The 9,645-nt window shown below is 40.5% G+C and overlaps 2 protein-coding genes across 3 annotated transcripts in view; one reads left to right on the top strand and one right to left on the bottom strand.

Moving 5' to 3' along the window:
* prpsap2 (phosphoribosyl pyrophosphate synthetase-associated protein 2) overlaps positions 1 to 3,540 on the top strand; it is a 21,900-nt gene extending 18,360 nt beyond the window's left edge. Inside the window, exons 8-11 of the mRNA XM_014008811.1 lie at positions 39 to 187; positions 271 to 341; positions 417 to 563; positions 641 to 3,540. Coding sequence (XP_013864265.1) covers positions 39 to 187; positions 271 to 341; positions 417 to 563; positions 641 to 799 — 526 coding nt within the window. The 3' untranslated portion in view covers positions 800 to 3,540. The remainder of the gene's footprint in view (positions 1 to 38; positions 188 to 270; positions 342 to 416; positions 564 to 640) is intronic.
* Positions 3,541 to 5,401: 1,861 nt separating this feature from the next.
* cunh11orf54 (chromosome unknown C11orf54 homolog) overlaps positions 5,402 to 9,645 on the bottom strand; it is an 8,469-nt gene continuing 4,225 nt past the window's right edge. Inside the window, exons 5-8 of one of the 2 annotated variants that reach the window (XM_014008810.1) lie at positions 8,052 to 8,228; positions 6,768 to 6,917; positions 6,559 to 6,675; positions 5,402 to 5,789 (exon numbers count right to left, since the gene is read on the bottom strand). In XM_014008810.1, coding sequence (XP_013864264.1) covers positions 5,616 to 5,789; positions 6,559 to 6,675; positions 6,768 to 6,917; positions 8,052 to 8,228 — 618 coding nt within the window. In that variant the 3' untranslated portion in view covers positions 5,402 to 5,615. The remainder of the gene's footprint in view (positions 5,790 to 6,558; positions 6,676 to 6,767; positions 6,918 to 8,051; positions 8,229 to 9,645) is intronic. The other variant, XM_014008809.1, reaches the window with a different exon arrangement.

Genomic DNA, 9,645 nt, shown 5'->3' with positions numbered 1-9,645 from the left:
AGTTGTCAACCTAAAGCTACTCTCCTCTGCCCCTGCAGGGCTCAGTCGTTTGCCGAGCGGCTGCGTCTGGGCATCGCTGTGATCCACGGWGAGGCTCAGGATGCAGAGTCGGACCAGGTAGATGGACGACATTCCCCACCCACCGCCAAGACCACCGGAGCCATTCACCCCAGCATGGAGATCCCATGTAAAGCAAACTCAGTCACTTTCCTGCACTCTGAGTTGGGTTATCTGTGAGTGTCGAAGCTTACTTGTGGTTTGTGTGTTCAGTGTTGATCCCTAAAGAGAAGCCCCCCATCACTGTGGTGGGTGATGTAGGAGGACGCATCGCCATCATAGTGGTGAGTTTTACAGAAAACTCTTATCGTGGCCAGCAGTGGGCGCCGTGCAGCTGTAACGTGAGCTTTAAACTGTAGGATGACATCATCGATGACGTGGACAGCTTCGTGGCAGCAGCAGAGACGCTGAAGGAGAGAGGGGCCTACAAGATCTTTGTTATGGCAACGCACGGCCTCCTGTCCTCCGACGCCCCCAGGTTCATAGAAGAGTCTGCCATCGATGAGGTCAGCGTGCTCCCAACATGAAATGCTTCCTGTTTAGCTGTGTTCCGCCTAACCTCACCCTCATGGTCTCCCGTCAGGTTGTGGTGACCAACACGATTCCCCACGAGCTGCAGAAGCTCCAGTGTCCAAAGATTAAAACAGTCGACATCAGCTTGATCCTGTCTGAGGCCATCCGCCGCATTCACAACGGGGAGTCCATGTCGTATCTGTTCCGAAACATCGGCGTGGACGACTGAACAGCCTGATGCATATTTATACTAATATTTGTGTTTTCATCCCTGTGGGAACACTCCTTTAACACGTTACATCCCCCCCCCCCCCCCCCTTAAACTAACCTTTTAAACCCTATACTGATCCTGAGGAAAGAGTCTGGGTCTGTGAGGACAGGAGGTCCCTCTGGGTTAGAGTTCAGMCATTTAAAGTTTCTACTGGAACATAAAAATCTAACTCATCCATACTGTGGAGTCTTGACATCTAACATTTCCCTGCCCCTCTAACCAAACAATTATTTCTAACATTAAAGGTTTGATTTTTAAGTGGTTTCTGTGGAAATTTTATAAATAACCTGTTAGTTCTTAGAATGACCTCACTATGGACAAATGGTTCAATTTAAATGGACCATCGAGCTAAAGGCTAGTCTGAAACCAGCTAAGACCGAAGTGGATGGCTGCCCTCCTAAAACAATTCCAATGTTGAAAACACAGGAATTCATGCAAACGCTGTTTTATAAACCTTTATCCTCAAGTTAATTTTGCATTTCAGTCATTTTATTGAACAGCCAAATTAGTAGCTGAATAGTTTTAAGTGTTTTTATTTTATAGKCGCATTTATACATGTGAAGAGGCGGGGCTTAAAATTGTACTGCAGCCAACAATTAGAGGGTTTGATTTACTTTAACGCCGTTTGATTTATATATACATCTATCAATGTAATAAACTGTCACACAGACATGTTTATGCAGTTATTAATATTATTATCTTCCCTGTTGGTGAGTTCTTAACACCTTAGTTTGGAGAAAGTTTATGTTTGACAGAACTGAGGAGCTAKCGGCTAGTCTGAGCAAAGCTAAGAATATGTTTTTTCACGTGTATTTAAAAATGCAAATGGCWGTAGCAGCAGTTTGCTGTAGCACCTCTGGTTGTGTATAACATTTCAGTCTGAAGAACAGTGTAAGGTTTGAGAAAATGTTATGTATGAAATTTTAGAAAGTAAAGTTTTGAAGTTGGCTGTGAATCACTTTGGTCTTGGCTACATTTTGACTAGTTCATAAGATTGGTAGACCTGATCTTTTTTTTTTCAAACTGATAATTATTAGAGATACAATATTAATAAATATTTCTTCCACAGAAACCTACTTCAAAATTTCTGAACATCCTCACATCAGCACCTGGGTCTGTAGATGTATGCCCTGCTAACAAATTGATAACATTTGTAGATTTATTAGTCTTTTTAGGAGTCCAAGCCTGTGGAGCAGGAAACCCTTTTGTATCTGTTTTTGTTTTTTTGTTTTTTATTGTTAATATAGTCTTTTTTCTTCCATCAAAAAAWCTCATTCTGCAGCCCAAACTACTGGGACTACATAATATGCTRTAATAAGGTCTCTGCATTTGGTTCTCTGACTTCTAAGCCATAACTCACAGTTTTTTGGCCTATTGCAACACAATCCCTGGTCAGATGTTATAGGCCACAACCATTTCCACCTAAAAACTTTTGTTTCTTCTCAAAGGTTTAAATTCAAAYGCAATGAAACTCACCACCCCAAATCTTGCCAAACTCAAATTCTGTCATATAATCWAAACAATACCACATGATTAGATGAAAATCATATTCCTGTTACAAGAGTCAGTTTTGAGTTAGTGGACCAAATCTGAAAGTCTGTAATGGGTAAAATGTTTTGATCTGTAACCCCTGTTTTCTTAGCCCAATCAACAAAAACTTTGCTACTTCTTAATAATACACTTGTATTTTTTGATTAGATACRTTAGTTTAAAAACATGTTTTGTTTATGCAAATTGGCRAAATATATTAAACCTTTAAAGACTTTCTGATCTAAAGACACAAATTTAATAAGCATGAAACATCTTATAAGCATGAAACATCTTATATAGCACCTAAAGTGTGAGATGGGTTGACATGTATAAACGGGCTTGGACCCCAGTCATAACTGCTTTGCAGTTTTAGTTTATCTTGTTGTTTTTTTTTAAGTTAAGACAAAACTCTTTATTTTTACCTCAAATTCATCTTTTTGAATTTCCTACTGAACGATTGTGGGTGTTTGTGCCTTCTGCAGGCCTGCACTTGATCTGCTGCTTCTGTGTCACTACTAATACATGTCCTCTTTTGTCTCAAAATCTGCGAAAATACAGGTTTTATGCTAACTCGCCTGACTGCATGTGTAAATAGTTGTTACATTTGGGAGGAGGAGTTTAGTTAGCATTACTAATTAGCCATGTATCTATAGTTGACGTAGCATCTGGTGTCAAATGTACCAGTTGTTTAAGTGTAACTGGAATTAATTCAAGAAATATGTTGATTGAAAATCAGCTTTAATGGCAGTGTGCCTGTGTTATACTTCCATTCGTGATCCATACAACATAATGTGCCATCACTGCACTGATTTCTCATGTTGAGTTGAGTCTTTATTATAATACCTTCCAGCTAAAAGGTTTAAAATCTGTAAATCTCAGTTTTTCTTTCACATCTCTCTGTTCTCGATTTGAAAGTTTGTAAAAAGTTACTTCAGGTTTTTGTCAGAAGAATGTTTCTGACCTTTTAAGAGTTAAATTCATTTTTGATCCTCAGATTGGTCTAGAACAGACCACTTACCTTTCAGAGATGTTCCAAAKTGTAGCTTGTGCGAAAAAAAAACTGACCACAACTTGACTGAAGCAGGTCTTTGTCACTTTGCCAGATGTTCCGATATGTTTTTGTATTTATTTTCTGCACTTGAAATGAATAAATGTCTTATAAAAAAAAAGGTTTGACTGTTCATTTGTGGGTATTTTRTGGTAGGCAGGATAGCAGGATGTGATAATTCAGACACCCTCAGGATGAGAGAAGAGAGCGGGGATGACCCAGCACAACCAGTCCAGTTTAAAGCAACAGCTCAGGTCTAGTCTCGTTTTGCTTTTGTTTATTTTCTGTTCTTATATGCTTTTATGGTAGGTGTTACCAARTATAAAAAACTAGGTTTGTAAATCAGCCTTAGGCACAAAAACAATCTAAAAATAAAGCAACAACAGAATTGTTATAAAATATAACCTTGTCTAATGAATCACTGGCAGCTAAATTCAAGATGTCYGCCACAGCCAACTGACCTTAAATAAGCACAAACAAGCTGTCATTTTTACAGATACTGTAAAGTCAGTGACAGCAGCTGAGCATCATTTCAAGCATGTGCTCTTAAACACAATACAGTGCCAGAAACAGTTGGTGTCAACCGTTAGCAAAATACCTCAGGATGATCTGACTTTATGCATTTAAATAAGGACTGTTRGGCCTTTAACTTTATGAATGTTTACATCTAATTTCACGTCTTGTGTTGTTTCATCAGTGACATATTCTGCATTTCAAATTAATGAGAATCTGTTTTGTTTTGTTTTTTTGATGTGCACAAGTGACTCAACGATGTGAAGCTCAAAACAAGTAGATTTGAGAAATTCCATTCTGATCAGAGAAATAAAGCAAATGAGACAAACTAACCAGTCAGCTATACTTTTGAACAAAATAAGACCTTTTTCCACCGGTTTTAAATTATTACTCATGACCCAGATTATCAGTCCACCAGAATCAAATTCTTTYTCAATACTGAGTCTGTTTGAAAAGGTAGGGTAGATATAAAACATTTTTCTTCTTTCTGCTGCCTTTCATTTTATTTATATTTTCTTCTCCTGTTGTGTATAGAGTTTACAGTGGGGGAAATGAGTATTTGATCCCTTGCTGATTTTGTAAGTTTGCCCACTTACAAAGACATGAACAGTTACATTTTAAGGGTAGGTTCAGTTTAACAGGGAGAGAGAGAATATTTAAAAAATCCAGAAAATTACATTGTATAAATTGTWTAAATTTATTTGCATTTTGCAGTGAGAAATAAGTATTTGATCTACTACAAGACATTAAGAGTTCTGGCTCCTACAGACCAGTTAGACGCTCCTAATCAACTTGTTACTTGTATTAAAAGTTCAATCCATTTATCACTAAAGACAGCTGTTTTAAATTGTCACATGTGTAAAAGACTCCTGTCCACAGACTCAAGCAGTCAGACTCTAACCTCTGACCAAAGAGCTGTCTAAGGATGTCAGGGATAAGATCATAGACCTGCACAAGGCTGGAATGGGCTACAAAACCATCAGTAAGATGCTGGGTGAGAAGGAGACAACCGTTGGTGCAATACTAAGAAAACAAAGGAAATACAAAATGACTGCCTCTAAAAGCCCTATCGAYCYGGRGCTCCATGTAAAATCTCACCTGGTGGGGTATCCTTGATCATGAGGAAGGTGAGAGATCAGCCTAGAACGTCCATTTAATTTTTTCAAACTATAATGATTTCAAATGAAGCTAAATCATTTTAAYTAAAAGGAATTGTACAGGGGTTAGACAATGAAAGTGAAACACCTGGTTTTAGACCATAACATCCCTTTCAGACAGCTTCCTCTTGCGTCCACAGTTAATCCTGTTGGATGTGGTTGGTCCTTCTTGGTGGTATGCTGACATTACCCTGGATACCGTGGCTCTTGATACATCACAAAGACTTGCTGTCTTGGTCACAGATGCACCAGCAAGACGTGAACCAACAATTTGTCCTCTTTTGAACTCTGTCTGGTATGTCGTCCATAATATTGTGTGCATTGCAATATTTTGAGCCAAACTGTGCTCTTACCCTGCTAATTGAACCTTCACACTCTGTTCTTACTGGTGCAATGTGCAATTAATGAAGATTGGTCACCAGGCTGGTCCAGTTTAGCCATGAAACCTCCCACACTAAAATGACRGGTGTTTCAGTTTCATTGTCTAACCCCTGTATGTCGTTAGTGTGATGATTTATGGAGGTTTTCAGTCCTGTCCAACTCTGTGCATCTCTTTGGGCCTGTCGATGCGGTAGACGAACTCCGCAGGCAGGAAGTAGCCCAGGTACTCCACAGTGTCGGGCGTCGTGTCGATGTAGTAGTGACCACCTTCACCGTGGTGGCTGAAGCAGTGGGTGTGCTCCATGCGCAGGTCCAGGCCCTGAACATGTTACAAAGCAGCCTGGTTTTATTTCAAAAGCACTACAAACTGATAATAAAGCTGTTTAGAAATGTGCGGTGTGTTGGGCACAGCTAACCAAATTGTCAGCTTCGCTAACCGCTAAATAAGAATCTTAGCTCCGCTAAAGCTAAACAGATTAGAGAARTTTAGATGAAGCTAAAGCTAACTTAGTTAGCGACTGATGCAAACCAGTTCTTAGTTTGACTCTATTGGTTTAATTTGAAGGTGGGTGGGATCATCTGTGGCAAAYTGGCAAATCATAATCAGAGTRATAGCTCTGTCTAACTAGTGATACTTCCAGTTTAACCCTTTCAGAATAAAAGCATTTCTTTGATCGAGTTTGTTGTTTGATTAACTTCAAATACTTTTTCTTCCATGTTTAAATTTCAGTCATATTTTTGTTTCCGTTATTTAAATACTGGTAAATCGTTAAGTTATTTCTTTTTGACACTCTTAGCTGGACGTTTAGCTGCTAAAGATGCTCCATGGTACACGGTACACACACGGTATTCAGCACTGCTTGTAAGAAGGGGTCATTTTTTGTTATTTTGGGATAAACGGCATAAAAAAAATAAAAGACACAATATTTTATTGGAGTTAAAATTAGTGGAAGTCTATTTAATGTTTCCCTAAGTCATCAAAAAAAAAAAAAAGCTAATCTCCTAAACGGGTAGCTAGTTCCGATATTAGCTAATTAGCTAGTTAGCCAAACTGTGCCCACCGCTGGAAATGTGTCTCCTCTACTCACGGGGTCTCTGGATACGAGCACAGACTGGCAGATGAGCGGAGAGCTGACCTCAAAGTGCTTCAGCCAGTTGTTCACGTCATCGTTGGTGTTGAGGGGGCAAGCCGAGAACTCTCTTGGCTTTCAGTGGTTCAAACCAAGAAAATAAAAAATAAAATCAGTGTACGTGACTTTCAGCACTTTTCAACGATCTGATTCGAGTCTGTGTTTACCATGATGTGGATTTTAGCCTTTCCTTTCTGGATGAGGAAAGTGCCTCCAAGAGCGAGACTTTCCCCGGGATAGTGAGCTTCCAAAGTGGTTCTCAGAGCCGTTATCAGACTGTCGCTTCCTGTTCTCCTTTTGGCTCGTACCTCTATGACCTGCAGAGACGTGAACATGCTGAGGGGACAGCTTTGCTTGTTCAGCTACAAAGCTGTAGTTAATGTTTATTGTTTCTAATACTGGGTGCAGACAYGTGAAGGGGGCAAAGTTCTTGCATCAGCTGATGCAGCAATGAGTGCAGTTTTTAATGAGAAACTTGTCCTTATTCATTTACTTAATACTTAGTTCACAAGGCAAGATTATAATATTGTTGGTTGAGATGAAAAAAAAATCATAGATATAACAGGTTTGGTCCTACAGTGTGTGGTGTACAGCCACACACCAACAGATTTCACTCACCGACACTCRGATGTCAGACAGGAAATCTCGCGAGAAATTTCGACACCAAAGTGAGTTCAGAGTAAACACACATGGCCGCCGCAAAGAAGAAGTGATGGTGATAGTTTTGTGGGTTATTTTTAACAGAGAAAAATATAAACAACAAGACGTCTCCGACATCCACCAGACTTTCTGGTGTGCCATGGCGTGGTTTTGTCTTCTGTATTTTGGATTCCCCTCCCTGTTTTCGTCACCTCGCTCTCTGATTGGCTACACGTCACATTCAACAGGCACGTTCGTTTGTCCTCAGGGGAACAACTCATWCACTGGGATACCGGGCCAAGACGATCCAACATGTTACACATCCCTGATTTGAGATCGGGTCAGTCCTGACGTCTTTCCGAGCCGACTAGATCACTCCTAACACACCACACACTGCAGGACAATCTCCAAAGATTGTCTGTACAGACGTCACAACAATTGGGGCGTCCATAAGATTGCCAGAAGGAAAAAACTGAGTCAAAAATCGGCACAGTTATCTTGCCGTGTGAACCAGGCTTAAGAGGAAAAAAGCTGGAGATAAAGATGATGATGATGCCTTTGTCATTGTACAGAGTACAATGAAATTACATTTAAGAACACCCATTCAAGAAGACACAYGACAAAAACATGGGGGAAACAGGTGAACAGGTCATGCGGCAACCAGCAGAGGTTGCGCTACCTTTAAAAAGCTGGAAATACACAGCAGGAAAGTTGAGCTTAAAAATTGCTCTGATCCTATGTTTACATCAGAAACACAGAATCATATGCACAAAAAAAACCACTGGCGGCAGAGCAGTGAGGGGACTTTTTACCTTTCCTGGCTTCCCTTCACAGGCATACAGGTTCCCCAACAGTCCGAAGCTGCAGTCTGAGAATCGGTCAGCGTACTTTTCCTGCAGACACTGACCATCGGCCGGGTTGATTGAGGCGAAGTAGCTGCAGTTCACTGCCGGTCTTCCCTCTGCTTCAGTCAGAACTAGAGGCATCAGCTGTGGGCGAAACATATTTCTGATTCCTTCAACTTTTTAAATCATTTCCTCTCAGATTACCCACAGATTTATTATTTAACTTAAAAAAAAAGACACATCCTGCTTTTAAATCTTTTTCCATATTTAAATCATTCAGTTGGGGTCTGCATAAAGTGGAACTGCAATGCTTTGGCCTGAATTCCTCCTTATTGTAACTCGACAAGCCCCTCTTTTACCCCTGTTCTGTTGTGCATCTGAGAGCAACTCATTTCAGAGCTGTCTCTTTAAATGTAAATGAGGCACTTCACACCCCGCCCTCCTSCAGGTCTAATGCTGCGTTCCAGTTGTACTCGGAGGTCGGAATTTCAGGCTTCCRAGTCGAAAACATCAACTGAARTGTCTCTTAATGTCGTAATTTTGGGTTGGGAAGTCGGCGCAACACGACCACACTCGAGCGCACGTGACGTCATCATTTCAACATGGCCGCTCCTGGCGTCAGCAAAGGGTGAAACTCTTAATCAGTTCTGTGTTGTTTATTTTCAATACGTAAAGCTTATTGTTGACGATTAGGCGATATGTTTCAACGCTGTGTGAACACTCACAATGCCGCGTAGAGCGCCATTTTTGTATTATTGTTGCATTATTCAGAGCAAAAAACACTTTTTTCCCCGACATTCTCACAAGATCAAAACTCGAAAATGACGCAAGTCCAACTTCTCTACTTCAAGTTCCACTGCAACTGCATGACTACCAATGATCACTGTCCACTTCACCCCGTTCAAACATATTTATATTCTGTTAGCAAATATACGGTTATTTAAAGGCACAGCAGCTTTTTATTTACAAGTTAATGAAAGAGACTAACTCAGAACGAGAGGAGAATGAAGACAATGAACCTGATTCACAAAATCAATTAGCCTGAAGTTCATGACCTTTTTAAGAAGTTCTGCAGCAAATACTGTGACATTTTTGTTCAAAATACGCAATCAACATTAGACAAAACTGAACAAACAGAAAAATATCACCCCAAATTTATTTACCGTTATTTATTTATTTCCTGTTGTTTAACCAGGCAAGTCCCGTTAAGATCTCAGATCTCTTTTTCAAGGGAGGCCTGGACCTGAAAACAACCTATTGTACATGTTTTTAGGAGTGGGGGAAACCAAAGTACCTGGAGAAACCCCCCGCGAGCACGAGAACATGCAAACTCCACACAGAAAGACCCCAGGTCCGAACCAGGAATCGAACCCGGGACCTTTTGGCTGTGAGGCGTCGGTGCTAACCACTGAGCCGCCATGCTGCCCAAAAATATTATAAGGATATTTACGCAGACCTGGGGCCCCATGTATTAACAGCACAAAAACATTGCGTACGTCATTTTCCACGCAAAACTCTGGATGTATCAAAACTGAACTGAACGTGGAAATGTGCGCAGCCC

This window comes from Austrofundulus limnaeus, unplaced genomic scaffold, assembly GCF_001266775.1.
Source record: "Austrofundulus limnaeus strain Quisiro unplaced genomic scaffold, Austrofundulus_limnaeus-1.0 Scaffold53, whole genome shotgun sequence".
In the NCBI taxonomy this organism is placed as follows: Eukaryota; Metazoa; Chordata; class Actinopteri; order Cyprinodontiformes; family Rivulidae; genus Austrofundulus; species Austrofundulus limnaeus.
Note: the sequence above shows the minus strand (reverse complement) of the source record. Positions and strands in the feature narration are given on the sequence as shown.